The sequence below is a fragment of the Chanodichthys erythropterus genome, chromosome 11 (genome assembly GCF_024489055.1).
Source record: "Chanodichthys erythropterus isolate Z2021 chromosome 11, ASM2448905v1, whole genome shotgun sequence".
NCBI classification, from domain to species: Eukaryota; Metazoa; Chordata; class Actinopteri; order Cypriniformes; family Xenocyprididae; genus Chanodichthys; species Chanodichthys erythropterus.
Genome location: NC_090231.1, coordinates 14265104 through 14287101, shown reverse-complemented (window position 1 = coordinate 14287101; position 21998 = coordinate 14265104). Strand labels below are relative to the sequence as shown.

The 21998-nt window shown below is 38.4% G+C and overlaps 1 protein-coding gene across 2 annotated transcripts in view; it reads right to left on the bottom strand.

The window, feature by feature from the left end:
- The window catches only part of LOC137031130 (acetylcholine receptor subunit beta-like), a 52156-nt gene extending 30535 nt beyond the window's left edge, over window positions 1-21621 (bottom strand). Inside the window, exons 1-9 of one of the 2 annotated variants that reach the window (XM_067401798.1) lie at window positions 21445-21621; window positions 19407-19570; window positions 14996-15040; window positions 14484-14593; window positions 12108-12216; window positions 11281-11425; window positions 10417-10602; window positions 8952-9175; window positions 5338-5513 (exon numbers count right to left, since the gene is read on the bottom strand). In XM_067401798.1, coding sequence (XP_067257899.1) covers window positions 5338-5513; window positions 8952-9175; window positions 10417-10602; window positions 11281-11425; window positions 12108-12216; window positions 14484-14593; window positions 14996-15040; window positions 19407-19570; window positions 21445-21505 — 1220 coding nt within the window. In that variant the 5' untranslated portion in view covers window positions 21506-21621. The remainder of the gene's footprint in view (window positions 1-5337; window positions 5514-8951; window positions 9176-10416; window positions 10603-11280; window positions 11426-12107; window positions 12217-14483; window positions 14594-14995; window positions 15041-19406; window positions 19571-21444) is intronic. The other variant, XM_067401799.1, reaches the window with a different exon arrangement.
- Window positions 21622-21998: the final 377 nt, after the last annotated feature.

Here is a 21998-nt window from a genome sequence, read left to right as displayed (position 1 = left end):
ATCCAGAATGAAAATGTTGTCATTTGCTCATGTTTTTCCAAACCTGTATGACTTACTTTCTTCTATGAAACATAAAGGAATTGGAACAATGATGACTACCAAAAAGTTTTGGTTCCAATATACTTCTATTATATTGATAAAATAATACAATGGAATTCAATAGGAACTGACACTGTTTGGTTACCAACAACATTTCGTGTTACGCAGAAAAAAGAAAGTTATACAGGTTTGAAATGACATAAGGGCAAGCAAGTGATTTATTTCTGGGAGGACTATTCCTTTAAATATTTTTTTTTTGAAGTTGAAAGAGTTGACCTCAGTAAATTTCTCAGATTGTATCAGGAAGTTATGAACACAGACTGAAACCTCAGGCAGCAAGTCTAAATCCGTGGTGGATCACATTACTTTGTCCTTGAGAAAAGGGTGTAAGCATTTAAAGCCTTAGAATGCATTGGGCTGTGCGCCCCTTCCTGCTGTGTGTGCATGTGCACCAACATAATCCCAAATCAGAAAAAGAGGCAGTTTCTCAAAACTCCTGTGTCAAGGTGACCCATTCCAATGTGAACCGCAGATCACATTCACTTAATCACTCACTTCAAAGTTCAAAGGTGTTTACCAGCCATAGCAAACTTTTTCTGGAAAGTTCTGTTTGGCAAGCTGTATTGAAAATATCCCGAAACAAACTCCAAACAAACTTTGTTTTGACCTGATTTGGTTCAAAATTATGTCACATCATTTCTTTCTTTGATTTTACTGAAGTATATAGGGGCCTTTATATTAAATCAGAATTCTGTTGTTTGTGTTGTTAGCATACGAAGATTTATACATGTATATGTATGGCCTTTTTCAGATATTTCGAAGCAATGGATGAAATAAGCGCTTTAGTTTCTGCAATGATAGCTGCAAAACCCTGCCGAAAGCTGTGGGTTCGTGCTAGAAGTCAGGGCTGGTGGAAGAACATTGTGCTGGGACCAGTGTTTGTATGCGACAAAATGCATTTAATGTTCTGTGCGATAAATTGCAGCTACTATTGTACCATCAACAAAGTCAATTATGTATTAGGTCAGTTGGCGAAGAGTAGGCAGTCTTTAGCAATAATATCCAACTGCAGAATCACAGAGCCATAAGTCTGAGGACAGCAGCGCCAGCCAGTAGTCTCAGAGCAGTGTTGCGGTAGAGTCTTTAACGTCATTAAGCATTCGTTAAGGTAGAGTATATTGTTATAGTGAAGGGTTAATGGTAGGGGCGGGATACGCGACTGTCAGCCCCACCCTAACTTCCGTTCTGACGCTGCTGTCCTCAGACTGCTGTGACGTGTGGTTCTGCAGTTAGATATATCTCATCTTTATGAGAATGCGTTTTGAACTACCTTTAGAAATTGTGGACAAACTCAAAGTGATTTAGACCCAGATTATGCATGTATTTAGCGTCGTCCACTTTTGATTGGGTCGGATCCGATTCAGTCAGTCACACAGAGTCATTTTCTCTTCCTATTTTTTCTTCAAATCCCTGCTTTATGCTGATGGTGTCACCACCCACCCATGAAATCCTTCCAATGTGCTGATGAAATGCTTATCACCACTGATGTGTTGCATTCCTCTTTTGAGAATCTGTTCACTAACATCTGTTTCATTATGAATCCCCTCTCTTACTTTCTCTCCCACTGCTTCTCATCCATTTTCCAGATACTAAACCACCCCATCCCACCATAAGGGGTCAGTGTGACTCTTCATTCCTCACAGCTCTCATCTCTACTTGTGTATTCAGGTGCTGGTACAGGAGCTCATTGCAGGTAGTCGGTGGTTCCCCAGTGAGCTTCTGTGACCCGAGTGGAACCCCATTAGACTGAGACATACGTTAATGCCAGGCTGAGAGATCAGCGGATTGGGAGAAGAGAGCAGAGTAAAGCTTAAGCCTAGCAGAGGAGTGAGTTTTAAAGAATTTACCTACATTTAGGGCCTGGAACAGCAGATGATAAATCATAAACCACAAAAATATACAGCATAATTGTTAAGATTGTTAAAAAAGCACTCATTGGAATTTTTTCTATAATTCAAAAGCATAAGTTATCATCAGATGCATATCCAGAATGGCAAGCTTCATTCTGATTTACTGGTTTATGCACAACTCAGTGAGCACAATATTTCATCAGTTATCCAGGGTAAAACATCACCAGGCTGCTAAAATGAGCAAGGAAGAACTAAATTACTGGATTTGCAAATTTGCAAGGTTTATGGCACTGAATCTTTCAGTGAAATAATTAGTGCATATTAATTTAGGACAGAAGTTCTGAACAAGGTCTAAATTAATTTTCCCATGAATTTCTTTGATGTCATCAGTATAACTGATAGCTCTACAGTAGCATTATTTTGACTGCAATATTATGGAACGATTGAGTTCAGATTTACACTACCATTTAAAAGGTTTATTATTACTATTCTTTTTAACACAAAAATATTAAGCAGCACAACTGTTTTCAACACTGATAATCAGAAATGTTTTTGATCAGCAAGTCAGCAATGATGCTGATATCACAGGAATAAATTACTTTTTAAAATATATTAAGATTGAAAACAGCTTTCACAATTTTACTGTATTTTTCATCAAATAAATGCAGCCTTGGTGAGCGTAAAAGAATTTAAAAAACATTTAAAAAATCCAACAGACCATTTCACATTGAAAAGCAAACTGTGGTTCCAAGTCGCAGCATACGTTTTACATGTCTTGGCCAGAATAAGTTAGATGGCAATAGTCAAAGTCTTGATATTGGCTGCACAAGACTAGCCGTATATTAAATTAATGAAACAAAAGGTCAACGGCATTCTCTGCCAGTCTTGGAGATTTGTTCTTCTTTCATCCTGCCTCTTTTTCCTTCCCCCTCTCTCCTCACTTTGTACATCTACAGATACAGATGACTAATCAGGAAAGACTAATTTGACTAAACCATGGTGGCAATGGTGCCAAAACATGCTATAAAACCAATTAAAAAGCAAGATACCGCTGCCTCATCGAATTTCTATTTCTCATCTTCCTTTTCTCTCTCGCAGTCTCTCCTGTCTCTATATCTCCTCCCGCCTCTCTTGAGCCTGATGCAGGCCAGATATAATGTGTCACACCCGATTTGTGCTGATCATTATTATTTTAGTGATGATTTCTTCCTTTTTTTCTCACCCCACACATACACATATACCCTAGACATACACGGAGTGTAATTCCCTGGTTGAGGTGATTTAAAGTGTGTAAGAGAGAGAGTAAAGGATTAATCAAACCCTAAGGCGTTCAGCCATGCACGCAGACACTCTCTCTCTCTCTCTCTCTCTCTCTCTCTCTCTCACACACACACACACACACACACACTTGTTGGGTTTCCATGTTTTATGAAGACTTTCCATAGACGTAGTGATTTCTTTACTGTACAAACCGTACATTCTATCCCTTAACCCATCACAGAAAACTTTCTGCATTTTTTACATTTTCAAAAAACATCATTCTGGATGGTTTATAAGCTGATTACCTGAACCACACACACACACACACACACACAAAGTGGGGTCCATAAGTCTGAGACCACTAGAGAAAAATGCTTCTGTTTTGCATTTTTATAAGTAAACAGGCTATATATTTTCACTACAAAATACATTAGCAGCAAAACAATTCCAGCTGAAATTTTAATTAAAAAACTAACATGAATTTCAGAATATCTTAGCATTTGTCTCCCTTTTGTTTAATGGCGCAGGTCTCGAGCTACATGAACCCCACAAGTTAAACCTGAAAGAAACATGAAAATCTAATCATCTGTATATAAAAGTCACATGATCGATGTTACAAATTTAGTTATGTGATTCCCCAGCTGTTCTAAGAATGTTTTGCTAACATTCCCATTAAGTTATAAAAACATTACTTTTGAATGTTCTCTGAACATCCTTTTTTTCTTGGTTATGCGAACGTTAAGCGAACATTCCAGTAAATAATTTTGTGAAGATTAATGGAACATTTAAGAAAGTTCAGAGACATTTCAAAAGTAACAAATATAACATTTAAAATTAACATTAACATTTAAAAAAAAGTCCCACTAAAATGTCTCAGGGAAAAAAAAACATTCCATGAACGATGTATGAATAACGTTTTTGTGCTAATGTTTTGAGAATATTATTAAAGACCCAATGAAAAAACATTCTATTAAAGTTACTAAGATAATGTCTGTTTCTCAATATGCGTTCTTCAGCGATCTTGCGTCCTTGTGTTCTTGCTCTACGTCATCATCAACCGTTGAAATACAGTTCCAATTCTCAAGAACGCAAGAACAGAGAACGCATGAAAGTATCTGGATGTGTTCTTGATATCGAGGATGCATCGAATGCAAACTTGAGAGAATCGAACCGTTAAAAATCCCAGAAGACACTGTGGGCGGTCGACATACGGAAGCCTGTAAGCTTTAAAATTCTCGTTCTCATTTATGAGATTCCCGCTACAAGCTCGCAAATACGTGACGGTTCGTGAAAGTAAAAGCTCGTTTGTTTTGCTTAATTTTAATAAAGTGATAACCTGAAGAAAGCCTGCAGTATTTTTATTGGAATATAAAAAAATAATCTTAACATTGACAAAGCATGTAACACAAAGACTACTCATTTTCATAAATACACGCGGTGAAATAAAAAGATATAAAATGATATGAAAACAAAGTCTAAATGTCTATAATAATGTGAAAAAAAAACTTTTAATAGGTTATGACAATTGTTTATTTTGTATTTATTGTGCATTAGCCACTTATAATATGCTGGGACGGTCAGTTGAACAACAAGATCACAGCACATCTCATTTCTCAAATGATGTGTTCTGTGTCCTCGCGTCCTTCCGAGTTCGTTCTTTCAAGGTCGCCTGGCAAGACCGGTCTCCACGAGAATGCAAGTCCGTTCTCTGCGTTCTTGGAATTGAAAAACAGCCAATGTTTGCTCATAACTTTGAGAGAACTTTGCCAGAATGTTATCCAAAGTTCTGAGAATGTTAACTGGGTAGTGACCTAGATATAGTGCAGAAACTAAAATAGTTTTTTTGTTTGGTTTAGATTTTGAATCCCAGATGTTCTCACACTTTTGTCCCTTGACATATCTGGGGTCTTTAAAGGTGTCTCCAAAATAATCATAATGAATCCTTATACAGATTCATTACTGCATACATAATATTTTCTACCTGTGCTTAAGTGGTTTCACTTATCTCAAGAAAGCAGCCTTTTCATTCACCACTTAAAACCAGCTCTATTTTCCCTTCAATTTTAACTGACCCCTTTGACCCAAGATCCTAATGATCTGTGACCTTCTAATAACTCCAGAGGCTTACCTGTGGGGTTTGGGGAAGAGGAAGTTGGTGTTATTGGGCTTGCGGATGAAGTACTCGTCTGCCACTCTGCTGATGGCTTGGATATTCTCCTTTTTGGCAGGTTTCTCAAGAAACAGAGGGGTCTCCACTTTAGGTCGCAGCATCCCCAGGTATGGAGGCAGCATGTGGATGAAGATCTAAAAGAAATGCACATTCAGAATCTTATTGGTTTGTCCATTCTCTATTCATAGCCCAAGACTCACAGCTGCAGTAAAAACTTGCAAATTAAACCTCAAGTTCTTCTATTTCAGAAATATAAAGACTTTACAAAATAGAAGCATTAATTGCACCACTAATCAAGATACATCTTCTGCATACACCTATGTAAGCAAAATGATTTCTAGTGCAATTAATTAATAGCACTACAGTGCTTCTTAAAACCAAGTGTTGTGGAACAACAGTCGCCTAGAGATGGCTGAGTCCTCGCTTCCTCTGCATGACTTCACAAAGGCTCTAAAAGAAAGAGACAGATTGCACTCGGCCAGCACATAATCTTTCAGCCTTGCAACACATGTCTATTTTCACATGGCCTTGCTGTTATGAGTGAATGTCCTGCAAAACTGAACCAAATCTGAATAAAGAAATGCTGTAATAAATAATCTTTAGTGATAATATAATCTTTAGAAATGCATGTAGTGTTGTGATTGGTTTGCTTGAAATGGGTGTGAATAGAAGGTGTAAACAGGTCACTGTGGTGTGATGGAGGAGCCGTGGCTCTAATAAGTTTAAATAATGTTGAGCTTACAGCCATCAGTAAAGGTTAACAGTGTAACATAATAGGCTGATTTTTGGAAAGATGCTTTTACTTTGCTGCACAGTCAGTTTGCTAAACTGAATTGTTGTCTATTTTTAACCTTTATTTGTGTCTATTTATCATTTTTATTCTTTTTTCATAAATTTGTAATTGGCAGATAGGGTTGTTTTGGAGTGTCTGGGAATAAAAGAAAATGCTAAATGGAAACATTTTCTGCATCTGTCATTTGAACAATGTAGCCGTCAATTTGTTGAAAGCAGCTGACACCACAAAATTTTCACAAAAGGATGTGCATCTCATTACAAAAGCAGGCTGATTTTGCGTTTTGCTAATGGTTACTTATTCTCAACCAAAAAATAAAAAACATTTCTAGTCCAAGAGATGCTTTAAAAGGTACAAAAATGTACTTTTTTTTGTTCAAAATGAACAAAATTTAAGGTGTTTTATGTTATTTTTTGAATGTACTAAAGCATAAAAACACCATAATACGTATATATATGGTATTTAGGAAATATCTAAGTTCACATACTTGTTTATCTGAAAAACAATGCTACAGCTTGCTATTTTACTTTGAAATGTGCATTACGTGCCAAAATGTCTGTTTTTGTTTTGGTCAGTGTGATCCCGCCCACTGCTAATTTACCCAATAGTATTGCAACACCCCGGGTTACCAGTTGACGGACAAAACAGCATATTTTAGCCATGGAAGCCAGCAAAAAAACTGGGTCAGATATCGCAGATATTATCCGACTTAAAATATTAAAGGTGCCATAGAACACTTTTTCACAAGATGTAATATAAGTCTAAGGTGTCCTCTGAATGTGTCTGTGAAGTTTCAGCTCAAAATACCCCATAGATTTTTTTAATTAATTTTTTTAACTGCCTATTTTGGGGCATCATTAAATATGCGCCGATTCAGTGTGCTTCCTCTTTAAATACTCGCGCTCCCCGCCCCCAAGCTCACGACTCTATAATACATTGCATAAACAAAGTTCACACAGCTAATATAACCCTCAAAATGGATCTTTACAAAGTGTTCGTCAAGCAGCATACCCGATTATGTAAGTATGGTATTTATTTGAATGTTTACATTTGATTCTGAATGAGTTTGATAGTAGCCTATGCTGCGGCTAATGGGCTAAAGCTAACATTACACACTGTTGGAGAGATTTATAAAGAATGAAGTTGTGTTTATGAATTATACAGACTGCAAGTGTTTAAAAATAAAAATAACGATGGCTCTTGTCTCCCTGAATACAGTAAGAAACGATGGTAACTTTAACCACATTTAACAGTACATTAGCAACATGTTAATGAAACATTTAGAAAGACAATTTACAAATATCACTAAAAATATCATGTTATCATGGATCATGTCAGTTATTGCTCCATCTGCCATTTTTCGCTATTGTTCTTGCTTGCTTACCTGCATAAAGTCTGTTGATTCGGCTGTGTAGCTCCAGACATTACTGCCTTGTCTAATGCCTTGAACATTGGCTGGCATATGCAAATATTGGGGGCGTACATATTAATGATCCCGACTGTTACGTAACAGTTGGTGTTATGTTGAGATTCGCCTGTTCTTCTGAGGTCTTTTAAACAAATGAGATTTACATAAGAAGGAGGAAACAATGGAGTTTGAGACTCTCTGTATGTCATTTCCATGTACTGAACTCCTGTTATTCAACTATGCCAAGGTAAATTCAATTTTCAATTCTATGGCACCTTTAAAATGATGATAAATATAATAAATGCCTTCCATTGTCAAGTGAACTAGTTCCTGTAGCATGTCATCAATCTGATAACCCGTGTGAGCATTGAGTCTGAGGAGGAGGGAGTGGGAGAAACAACTCTCTCCAATATTTTGAATTTGGACTGCAGTACCCATTTCAACTGCTAGCTGTCAATATTACATACTGCACCTTTAAATAATGCATCATCAATTCTTCTTCCAAAATGTGTTTTTGTCTTACCCTGATTCACTATGGTAAGCCTATTATACGTGTTTATATTTTAGACCTGTCTGGTGTCTCGCCATATCAGTAAATAGAGAAAAGTTGCTCTGGCTACTTTGATGCATGTATGGTGTGGGAGTGGCAGAGGTTAGTTGTCACAACGAGCGAGAAAGGTTGACATGGAGCAGCTAAATCTCCAACTTCTGGAGAATCACCTGTTTTAAACAAAGGCCGAACAGAGGAGAGTCTGCTGACAAAAAGAGAATGTGACAGAGCTCGTAATAAAACCAGAATCAACACTGGCTTGGCTTTTCGGAGATGACGAGAACTGAGGGATTTGAAATGTTGTAAAAAAGATGCGGAGATGATGGTATTTTTATTACTCAGCAGGTGAGTAAGGTATTTTATTGATCAGACTAACTGAAATATGTAGCTCTCTAAAAAGGGTTCCTTGTAAAGTATTATCTATTGTGAAGGGTCATTTCATTATGGTTGTTGTAGCCTTGTGCTGGAATTTATTTTTAAGGAAGTACCGTGTCTATTAATGGGTAAAGCTACAGTAACGTCTTCAGCTAGTCAGCTTGAGATCCTTTCCATCAAAACTGGTTATTTCTCTTAAACCTAGTAGTGCATGTTTTATGAGCAGTAGGATAACCATATTCATCTGCACATGCAGAGCCACAGCACAACCAAAACAATGTTCTTTCACAAAATGCATGCAGTTTTGTTTTTTTAACTACTAGAGGGCCAAAGGTCACATAGTGTACCTTTCACTATAACTTCATTGATCAAAATTCAAGTTTGTTGGAAGCAGAGTTCATGTAAGACCTTCTCTGACACTTTGACTGGAGGTCTCCTGTACTGACCTTGCGCACCCAGTGAGGCATTTGGTGTGTGTTGGGGGAACGATGATGAAGGTTGAGCACCACAACACTGAGAATGACAGAAAAGGTGACCAGGACCATGGTGAACATCAGGTAGTTGACGATAATGGGAACACCCAGAGATGTTTCTGGAACCTTGTTGGCCAGCAGAAGCAGGAAGACAGTTAAAGTCAGTAGTACGTTGATTGAAAGACCCATCTTCTCCCCTGAAAAGAAAAGAGAGCTCCTCTTGATCTACTCATGCATACACAAGCCATACTTATACAGATCTTAATGTGCTTTTTTGTGATTAGGTTATTTGTATTATATAATGAAATTAATAGACCAGACTGTATAAGCAGGGGATAAGCTTGTACTAATGATCCCTTCATGATTTGTTAAACTCTTAACTGGAAGAACTGAAAGATTGATCCTGTTGTAGCAGGAGCTTATCCATGCAGGTATACAGCAGCTATTTATAATGGACAAAATAGGACATTTATTAGTTCAAGGTCAATAAAACCCTCAATCTAATAAAGAGGCATTTGTATTATTGAGGATTGTGTTTGACAAGTTTTTCCACCCATATTTTAACAACAGCCTGGTTGTGCTAGTTTGCTCTTTACAACATCAGGAAAATCAGACCCTTCCTGTCAGAGAATGTGACAACTTTTTGTCCAATCTCTTGTCATCTCAAGACTGGACTACTGCAGAGCTTTACTTGCAGGTCTTCCAGTCAGCGCAACTAAGTCCCAGCAGATGATCCAGAACGTAGCAGCACGTTTAGTCTTCACCAGGCTAAGAGAACCCATGTCACACCCCTCCTGATCTCACTCAACTGGCTCCCAGTTGGAAAAGAATCAAATTTATGGCTTTAATGCTGACTTTCAGAACTACCACTGGAATAGCCCCTCCCTATCTCAATTTTCTCTTAAAGGTTTATACTCCCTCCCGCCAGCTAAGGTCAGTGAACAAGAGAAGTCTCGTTGTTCCTTCAAAAAGAGGCAAAATTCACTCTCCAAGACTTTCACCCTCTCTGTTCCTCTCTGATGGAATGAGCTGCCAACCTCCACCTGAACCGCTGCGACCATCACATCTTTCAACAAGCAGCTGAATACACACCTCTTTAACAAACACTTAACCATCCCACAACCTTAAACCAATGCAAATCAACAAATTAACAAATCAACCTGGCATTGTATATTACAAATATTGTTGGCTGCTTGAAGATTTGCTTTGCTACTTTCTTGTAAGTCGCTCTGCATAAAAGCATCTGCTAAATGCATAAATGTAAAATGTAAATGTATTGATGTGCATTCATATTCTGTGCATGTTAATCCTCTTCTATTTTTACTTATTTCATGTTCTGGATTTAAACGTGGATTTGATTCATTTAACCATTTTTTAACCAATCCTGGCATGAGTTTGAAATAGAAAGAAAAAAAAAAACAGAGCAAAGACTCTTTACCTGCATCAGGTGGCAAGTAGAAGTTAAAGATGGCAATGATGGTGATGAGGATACAGGGCAGGACAATGTTAAACACGTAATACATGGGCTTCCTCTCGATGATCAGGTAGAAGGTGATGTCCTCATACAGGTCATCTCGCACATTCTTCCGAGAAACCTTATGACGAATGTGCCATTCTCCACTCTCTGGGATGGCAGAAGACATGATGATGAGGAGGTGGAAACATGGTAGTGTTCAAACAATACATCATTGCCATCATACATTTTTCAAGTATTAAGTATTTTTTTTTTAAAATCCCATTAAAGAGGACCTATTATGCTTTTTTACATGTTAAACTTTCTTTAGTGTGTAATGTTGCCTTTTGAGCATGAAAATGGCCCTAGGAAGTTACAAAGCACAAAGTCACTCTAAAAGGAAGTTATTCTCTATTCCAGTGAGCAGTGTTTCTGAAACGCCTCCATTGTAGTCTTGAGTTTTCTTTCAGTAATGAACAATATTCCTCATTTTAAAAAATTCCCGCCCAAGGCATACGCAAGATAAAGGGATGGGGTCTGGTTGAGTTAGTAGTGTGTTGAAACTCACAGTTATGGTAAGGGGCGTGACATTTCCCAAACATGCTGGAAGCGGTTGATCAATCACAACACACTAGTCCAGCTGACCAATCAGAGCACATTGTGCTTTTCAGAAGGAGAGGTCCTCTTGAAAAGTATTACATTAATTTAAAAAAAGAAAAAAAACTCCAAAGGCTGAAATAAAGTATAAAACTAGATGGGTTCAGAACAAAAATTCACATTGGCTTGACAAAGATTTTTCTAAAAGTTTAAAAGTTGCTGTGCATTGTGACAGTGTTAGAGAGCCATTACCACTGAAGCCAGTGTCGAAGACTATCTCTCGGATTTCATTTCCCTTCTTATCAAGGCCATGCTGCAGATCCACTTCTGAGGAATCATACGTATAAGATTGGAAAACCATGGTGCAATTTTGCCAGTCAAAAGGAAAGTATGTCACCTGCAGATGGAGAATGTGAACGTGATTTGTGTGCCTGGCTGATGAGCATCCTTTCTCTCAGATCTTTCTTTAATCATCTATCTTTCTGATTTCACACATGCAAAGACCAGACGGAACATCAAACGCAGCCAAACTAGAGCGAGGCCAAACAAAAGCAGCAATATAAATGAGGAGGGGGAAATTCACAAAACAAGTACAAAAGAATTAGAGAGAGAGAAAGAGAGATTGTCACTTATATGAGGTAAATAAGACTTTTTTAAACAAGAAATTCACCCCAGCAGTATACAACTGTAAAATATTCATAGTGCAGCTGTGCTGAGCATAAACACTTGTGATTTAATGCATCATTAAACATCTTATGATTTGACACATCATTACAGTATTTAAAGGTCTCATCCATAACTTATTCTTATTACTACAGTATTTACCGAAAGATGCTGAACATTCAATCAACAAGAACAATAACAAAAAAATGAGTGCTAAAAAGAAAACATTAAAGCACTGATGATGACAGTGGCACCTATAATGTAAATACACATCTAGAATTTTTATGGCATGTTGTTAACGTTTCACAGCACTGATTTAAACAAGTAAAACCTTATGGAGCACTTGATTTTTATTAATCCATTATGAGACTTCCTACAAAAGCAGTAAAGAATGTCTGTTGTGTTGCAGCATTTACCTTCACCCCGCAAGAACTCCTGTAAAGAGCTGGTGGAGTCCATGTCACACGGCCATTACTGTAGGCCTGCACGTGGACCTGTAGAGCTACACCAAACACGCCATCATTACTGTGCACACAAACACACACAAACAGGAGTTTAAGTGCAGATAAACTTGTTCAGCTGCTAAAAACCTAAACATCAACATTAAAATGTTAGTTCACCCAGAAATGAAAATTCTGTCATTAATTACTCACACTCATGTCATCTATTGTTAAAATAGTTGACATGACTGCAGTGGTTCAACTTTAATTTTATGAAGTGACGAGAATACTTTTTGTGCACAAAAAAAACTAACAAAAATAAAGACTTTATTCAACAATATCCTCTCTTCTGTGTCATTCTCTTACGCTGCTGAACGGAGGTCTTACGGATGTGGAGTGACATGAGGGTGAGTAATTAATGACAGAATTTCATTTTGGGGTGAACTGACCCTTTAAGGCAATTTGGATGGTTACACTAACTTTTTCCCCTGAAAGTCCAGATGTCTGAATCCACATTGACAATATCAGATTCAAAATGAAACTTTCTTTGGGTCTGTTTACACCAGGGGGTTATGCAGCTTACCTGGGTACGTTTACTCAGAGCAAGCGGATAACCTCAACTTTCGGTTCTAAACCTGGGGTAACTTTCAGGGTATGCAAGAAGCCATTGCAGCTAATTTTCTGAACATAACCTGTTCCAGAGAAGGTTATGTTACAGGGATAGTTTCCTTCAGAGTTATTCAGCACATGCTGAATTATTGATGAGGCTCTAGTGGGCGTGACAGATTTCACACAATATAAATATATAATCGATAGGATTTCAGTACAATAAACATTCAGATTTTAGTTTTTCAAAAAAAGTGTTTGTTTTATTTCTCATATCTTTCTAGATAACTGTATCAATCTCAAACAGCTGCATTAAATAGTTTGCCAGGTCTTCTTAGGTAAATGGAAAACCTACTTAAACAGGTTGTTCCACATTATTGAGCAAGTCACAGTTCTCATGCAATATGGGGAGGAAGACAGATCTTTCTGAAGATGAAAAGCATGAAATGGTGCAATCTCTTGCTAAAGGCATTATATGAAAGGTATAAAGCACTATTTTACTCTATTTTATTCTCATCTTACACATCGTGGATCTGAGCTCATTTTTTTTCTTTTTTCTCTTTTTTTTGCAACAGGACATTCTCCATATATTTCTATAATAAAAATACATATATTATACATCTCATGTGCTTCTTAGGAAGTCTGTAAGGTGAAACACGCATTGGAGGTTTCTCTGAGATACTGGCTTGCAGTCATAAACAATCTTAAAAAACATTTCAGAGTAGACCTGAGAACTTACAGGGATAGTTTACAAAAAAAAAAAAAAAAAAAAAAAAAAAAACTGTGCCAGGTGCTGGGAAATGGCACCGGCTCTTTTTTGTCTTTTTAGAGCTGCTATACAGAAGAACTGAATTTCGTTCGCACCATTGATCACCATTGATATCCTCTTTATCACTTTAAAGCTGTTTTGAAACAATCATTATTGTATAAAGTACTATATAAAGGTCACGTGACTTGAAATAAAACTCTATCGTTCATCAATATTGAATATGCATATGTGTATATAAGATTACAACTCTATTAAATAAGGTAAAATTTACAATGAATAATGGCTTACATTTCAGTCAGTTATCATATGACTAAGGATACAAAGTGTATGTACTACTTCTTCTTTTGTCCTTTTTGGAGGTTGACAGCCCCTGGTCATTGAAAGCTTAGATTTACTGACATGGCACTGTTCAATTATGTAATTTTATGACATCTTCTATGACTATTTCACTATAGGTAAGAGTAATACCTACAATTAAGATAGATTGACCATTTGAGCTCTTAAACCATGCAGCACTGGTGTATAGGCCTCATAGGACTGAAAAACAGGCCTTTAAAACTTCCCATTTATTACGGTAATGGTGCTGTGGGATTCCAAGATGTCCCTCATTGAACAGTGTGTGGGATCCAGTTTGTATGTGTGTGTGGGAGTGAACACAGGACCAGAGGCTGCTAGCAGACAGCAGTATTGCTTAATTGGCTATAAAGCAGAGATGAATGAAGGAGGGAGGATATTTACCCCAGCAGTGATGAGGGTCTACCTGGGCATTACAGCGAGAGTACGTGATAAAGGAACAGACAGAGAGAGAAAGTAATGTGTGTGCATGCATCTCTTAACAAGCTTCACAAACGCTTTGATAATTTCTGTTATTTCTGCTGTTCTTGCAGAAACTCAGCAAAGACTCTCTAAGATAACACGCCTGACACTGGGTTCTCTGAAACAATATGCGAAGCAACACACATGCACACAAAACTCACTTGTTGATGAGAACAATATCAGGAAGCCACACTTTTCCAGACGGGATACGCAACACATCCATTCCCCCGTAATCTTTCGGGTTCCAGGAGAGGCGATAATCGTTCCACTCCTGCAAGAGCACAAAAGGTGTTTGTGTGTATGTTCATGTACAGATAAATGAGGGTCATCGTAGAAATTATAAGTACACCCAGTTCTTCATTTAATAAAATTATCTGGCTTGTGTCATTAACTATACCAAATGCAATATCTCTGCACATTTGTCCATTCATATTATCAACGGCATTTGCATAATTTTTCATTTTGCATCCAAAGTTATGATATATTGATCCTGGTTCTTATTGTCAGAGTTTGTCTTGTGAGGTAACGTGGTAATTTCAGCCCAGTAAATGATCACAACAGATGACAGATAATGTTTCTTCAATGCAAATAAAGCTTTATGAGTTTGAATTGCACTGAAGACATTACTTCTCAAAATGACACACAGGATTCCAAAGAAATCGTGCTGACTTACCAAGTTCATAATAACAATAACATTCATCTCCTCATCTTTCATGTTCTAGAACATAAAACAGAACAAAAACAGAACAATTAAAAATAATTCATGTGTGTTTTGACAAAGTAATCAGTGATTTTATAATTACAATTTGCAATATGAAGAGTGCTTGGCTGTGATTTGGCCACAGATATCAGTGTGGTGTTGCTTTTATACAACAGTTCAGTAAACAGGAAGGTAATATTGAGCATCTCACATTTTAGATACAATATGGCCAGTTATTTAGTTTATTTTTACTCTACCAATGAAAACAATATCAAAGAAATATCAGCAATCTTGGAACACTGCTTCCATAATCAAATAAGAGAACTGGAACTGGCAGATCTATAAAATGAACTTTAGAATACCAATTTAAAGCAATTTCAACACTATGCTATATTGGGTAAGTTACATCATATTCAAAAATTGTAAAGGCATCTGTTATTTTTGCTTGAAAAATGACATTTCTTTAGCTTAACCTCCATAGCAGAAGTGAATGTAATAAAACACTATAACCACCAAGCACTATACACTCACCGGCCACTTCATTAGGTACACATGTTCAACTCCCTGTTAACACAAATATCTAATCAGCCAATCACATGGCAGCAATTCTTTGCATTTACTCTTTGCAACTCAATGCATTTAGGCATGTAGACATAGTCAAGATGATCTGCTAAAGTTCAAACTGAGCATCAAAATGGGGAAGGACGGTGATTTAAGTGGCTTTGAATGAGTCATGGTTGTTAGTGCCAGACAAGCTGGCCTGAGTATTTTAGAAACTGCTGATCTACTGGGATTTTCATGCACAACCAATCTCTAGGGTTTAAGGATAATGGTCCGAAAAAGAGAAAATATCCAGTTAGCTGTGGGTGAAAATGCCTTGTTGATGTCGGAGGATTGAGGAGAATGGCCAGACTGGTTTGAGCTGATAGAAAGGCAACAGTAACTCAAATAACCACTTGTTACATCGAATGTATGCAGAAGAGCATCTCTGAACGCACAACACGTCGAACCCTGAAGCAGATGGGCTATAGCAGCAAAAGACCACACAGAGTGGCCACTCCTGTCAGCTAACAACATGAAACTGATTGGAAAAAGATTGGAAAAACATTGCCAGGTCTGACGGGTCTTGATTTCTGCTGCAACATTTAGATACAAGGATGCCTTGTATCAATGGTTCAGGCTGCTGCTGCTGCTGGTGGTGTAATGGTGTGGGGATATTTTCCATCTCTTTATAACCATCTCAATCATCTCAAACTGGTTTCTTGAACATGACAATGAGTTCACTATACTCAAGTGGCCTCACAGTCACCAGATCACAATCCAATAGAGCACATGTGGGATGTGATGGAACAGGAGATTTGCATCAGGAATGTGCAGCCAACAAATCTGCAGCAACTGTGTGATGCTATTGTGTCAATATGGACCAAAATCGCTGAGGAATGGTTTCAGCAACTTGCTGAATCAATGACACGAAGAATTAAGGCAGTTCTGAAGAAAAAATGGGGTCCAACCCAGTACTAGCAAAGTGTAACTAATAAAGTGGTCGGAGAAAAACAAGAGCATATCTATAAAGAAGGGTCCCCAAATTCTCTGCTTCCGAGATGCATTTAAAGCCAACACAAATAATGGGAGACCTAGCTGCAATAGGAGAAGGGGGTGATTGGTGATGGGGTATGATTAGCAGACAAGGGAAAGACCTGGGACTCAATGATCAGTACACAGTCCTGAATGCTATTTAAAACTAGTGTAGGAATGTCAGCTGTCCCAGCCTCAGTACAGAGCACAGACAGTGGGGGGATGGGTCAACACACACCATAATAACTCATATAGACATTGTATATACATTTCAAATGATTAATATCCATGCAATGCTTCCAGGCTGAATAAGAGTCATATATGAATACTATCTCAATAGACATCTTGTTTTGGACACACATTTAGTTTCTCAAGCAAAATGCATGTGAAATCACTGTTCATAAAGCCTGAAGAAAAGGTAATTTTCCTTTGTGTTCTGGGTAGTGAAAACAAGACCTTGATAAAAAAGTTAAACTCCAAGACATCTGCGAAAATGCAAATCTGTGTGTACATTGTTACCGGAGACTGGGTTATTAAATCCCTGTGTTAGGAAGCGAAGGATCCCATGACCTGATTCACATACCAAATTCACACACTGAACAGCTGAATCAACTGTCAGACCTGCTTCAAACTAGCTTTTATTATGGGCCTACAAAGAATGGGAGAGGTTTTCCTTTTGCTAATTTATCTTAACTCTCATTAATAGCAATTTGTGGGTCATATTATATGATTTTATTTTTAGGAGGGTCGTAACCAGTCATATTTTTTTCTTCCCATACTCTGAGAATTAAACAGAGAATGCTCTCCTCTTGCTTTGTCAATACAAGATCTTGACCAAAAATTTATGCACCTCTTGATGAAAATAACATCACAACATTTATTTAAGTGGGGTGCTACCAGCAAACACTATACCAACGCATGCTGTGGCCTTTAAAGGTTTGTGAAATTCCTATAACAGAGGTTAGCAGGATGGACAGCCTTGCCAACAACTACATTCGAAAGTGGTTGGGCTTGCCCCGCTGCTTTTCAGATGCAGGTCTCTTTGGCCGGAACATGCTGGAGCTCCCTATCAAATCCATCAGCCTGGGGTACAAACAAGAGAAGGCACAGCTTGTACTGGAGCTAAAGGACTCAGCGGACCCGCTTATAAGGAGTGCAAAAGTCCCCATCTGAACAGGCCGCAAATGGAAGGCACAAGCTGAGGTAGAGCATGCTATCTCCAGTCTGCAACATCGAGATGTGATGGGGTTAGTCCAGACCAGTCGGGCTGGCCTAGGCTGGGGAGCACCACAGCAGCTCTGGTCTAAAGCCACCAAGAGACAGCAGAAGACCATAGAGGTGGATGAAGTTATCAGGCTGGAGCACGAGCGCTTCCACATAAAGGCGATATCCCAAGGCAGTCAAGGACCCTGGACGCGATGGGACATGATTGTGCACAGGCGCATAACCTGGGCAGATATCTGGAGGATGCTCAGCTTCCTGTTGAGGGCGACCTATGACACCCTTCCATACCCCCGTAACCTCACCCAGTGGTTGGGAGATGAGGTAGGCTGTCCCTTGTGTGGTAACATCAAGGCAAGCATCCAGCACATCTTGTCAGGGTGCAAAGTGGTGCTGACCCAGGGAAGCTTCAGGTGGCATCATGATCAAGTCCTGGCTAAGCTGGTGGAGGTTCTAGAGAGATGTAGGGTAGCAGCAAATCGCACACCAGCAGCAGTAATGTCTTTCCAGGCACTGTTTGTCAAGTCTGGCAGCATGTTCCAACCTTATACTCAGAAAAAGAACACCATGCTCACACCAGACAAAGAGTGGCAGATGTCAGCAGACCTCAGGAAGCAGCTGGTCTTTCCAAGAGAGATCGTGACAACTACCCTACGGCCAGATATCATCTTGTGGTCCACGGTGGAGAAAAGGGTTCTCCTCATTGAACTTACCATCCCCTGGGAAGACGGCATGACAGCAGCCGGAGTGCCAAGAGGCAGGTTGGAGAGCCAGGGTCTACCCAGTGGAGGTTGGGTGTAGGGGCTTTGTGGGCAGAACAGCAGTCCAACTGCTCCAGGGCATAGGAGTTGTGGGGTCAAACCTGAGGAAAACCATAAAGGAGTTGGGAGAGGAGGCAGAGAAAGCGAGCTACTGGCTGTGGCACCAGAGGAAGCACAACAGTTGGGGGCCAACACCCCTTAAAAGGCAGCTGCATGGGGTGGCGTGGAGGCTTCCCCTATATTCCACTGCCCCCCCGCCAGGAGATGTACTGGAATAGGGGGCGAAACATAAGTGATCAACAGCCTCCAGCTGACGACCCTGCAGCTGACTGTAATGGCACTGGCAGAGGTGCGACAGGCTGGAAAGCCAAAGCAGGAATAGCATTTCACCTGTATAATGATTTCCATCGAGAGGTGCATCATTTTTTTGGTCAAGATCTTGTATTGACAATGTAAAAAATGAGCACTCTGTAAAGTCTCCTCCAACACATCCCAAAAACTTACACTGAGGTAAAGGTCAGTGCCAATTCATGTGTGAAAATGATTCTTCATGCTCCCTCCCAACAATTCTTTCACAATTTGATCCTGATGAATCTTGACATTGTCATCCTGGAATATGGCCATGATATATCTTAAGAAAAGCTACACACTCCATCTTTTAGGGTTAACCGTTGCCAAACATATAACATGCTAGAAAAATAATAATCACTGTAATAATGATCAATCCATAGACTCTTAAGTATATGCCTATTAAAATCCAAACAGCGATCTTTTTTTTTTTGGCCAGGCAGTGTATAAAACAATAGTATACGTGCCCATTAAGTTACCCATAAACTTGTGTCTTTGTATCTCCATACCAGGCTGACGAATGATGAAAGGGTCATGCCTATCCTCACGACGACCCTTTCCTCTGGGCTCCTTGCAGGTCGAACTTTAACATTGTATGAAGAAAACAGTTTCTTCATCAGCTGATGTTCAGGTTCTGATGCACCTAGGAAAGATGATGTCTTTCAGAAAAATACAGCAGTATAACTCTTTTCTACCCTTTGTCTTTAATCTTAAGAGTCTTGAGTATTAAAGTCTTGCAGATTGAAAACTAATCTTTGAGTAAAGCACAGTGTAATGATGGATGAGTGAGTGAGTGGATGGATCTCCAGATTTGAACTCTGAACATAAAGCCGAACATATAAGAGACTCAGGCACGCGCATAGCCTTGGGTGTTCTTAGACCTGCATCACCTGAGGGTGACTGTTTACTTCACCTATTGCTGATGTTTTTATGCATCATGTCTGCTGTTTTTTTTCCTCAGCTTTCGAAGGTTAGGTGCATTTATAAGCGGGTCTTCTAGGGGCGCCACATTCATCAAGTCTCGCCAGCTCCAGCCCTCCAGAATACGAACTGACAGTTACAAACGACATGCGTCACCTTCATTACCAACCGCCACTACCAACGGCTGCTGCTCTGAGCATATGCAAAGAGCATTTTTACTGTGTTTTTGACTGACTTTTCCTGTGAGAAATAACTTCAATTGGCTTTTATTGAGAAAAGAAACCCCAGTGCTGTTCTGAAACTGTATGGAAATGAGAAATCTTTATTTTTCCTGTATGAGCGTTTATATTGCGAAATAAATGAGGCCTTACAGAGAATATGCCATCTGCTGCCCAGCAATCCCACTGAAAGCTTCCCTACAATAATTACCACAATTAACCTCTCAGAAACACCTTTAAATCAACCTTTAAATTAAAGAGTTCCTGATGATAGTCTGACTCAAGGTTAATTTACAGTTTTCCCAGGAGTATTCATAAAATTGGTAATCTTCAGAAAATATCCCCTTTATTTATTTATTTACTTATTTAGTTTAATTACTTTGGTACCATTTTCACATGCAGTAAATTCTCATAACTGACTCATTTGAAAACCTGCTATCATGCTTTCTGTTTTATGTTTTCTTTCACACAACCATTGTACAAAAATGTCAACTTATGTATCTTAATGACCAGTCAACCCAATAGTAAACAATGCGAGATAAGTGTTTCAAATCACCCTTAGGGTTTCTGAATGAAAAATACTACAGAACTACAGTATATTGTAGGCTACAGACATTGTTTTAGAAATACACTTATGTAATTTCTATATTCTAAGTGTTATCAAAAAGTGTTCAATGAACATATGAGACCACCATGAGGTTTTGCGTCAATTCTTAAAGTAGAACTGTGTAATAAGCGTAATAACTGTACAATATAATGCTATTGCGGCTCACTATAGACTGCAGACATGTCGAATTCCTGGCAAAATATTCTCACGTTATGACTGATGTGATACTCCAGCTGACCTTTTCACACTGGGCTGAGTTATATCAATGTGTGTGTGTGTGTTTATTATATGAGAAATGTTTATTATATATATATATATATATATATATATATATATATATATATATATATACACACACACACATATGTATATTTATGTATATATATGTACATCAAATTATGTGACCATAAATTATTTATTACAAATGAGAAAATTACTTTAAAGGGATGTCATTTATAGATGATATAACACTACTAACTGTATTGGAAACGTAGACTTCGATTTTGTGAATATAATTCGTTAAAAACATGCAGGTTAATGTTTGAAATGACAACGTTTTTGATGATTTGTTTGAAGACAGTCAAAAACCGAATTTTGATGTGAACAAATAAAGACTACAAGTAAATTACGTTATAATATTCCTTTTCAAACCCTTCTGGTGTTGTAGGACGTCAAATCTATGACATGCTATAACGTTACTTTAAAGTTTACTGGGCATTTACACGTGCGCGCAAAACACAACGCACACATAGTTTAGAAACTTCAACTTACCTGCCATTGCGCTCAGGCCATAGAGGCAGCAGGTGACAATAAACCAGTCCTGGGCCTTCATGACGATTCACCAAATTAAAACACAGTGATATCTTCATAGAAAGTTAACTTGAGTGTCCATCCGTGTTTCCCCCCCCAGCACTCGCAGTTGGTGTGAAGTCAGACCGCTGTCACTGCTCTCGGGTTACAGGACGTGCACGCGCACTCAGGGAACACGAGTTCACGCGCCCACACCACACCAAACTAACAAAATAGTAAACTATTTCAGAGACCTTCTTTTTGTAACTTAATATTTTTAATAAAAATTTCACATTTCTATTTTCTTATGTGAAACTTAAGCTTAATAGAATTACTTATGCAATCGAAATTTCGGTAAAAGTTTTGCCTCATCATTATGTAGAATCTGTCTACCTTTTTATGTAATATTAGTCACTTAAAATGCATCTACTGTGGTGTCTGTGCAATGTAAAGATGACATAAGATAACAAATGGTCTGAATTCACAAAGGGGACTGTTTTTCAAATACAAATCCTTATTCACAGACTACGAGCACA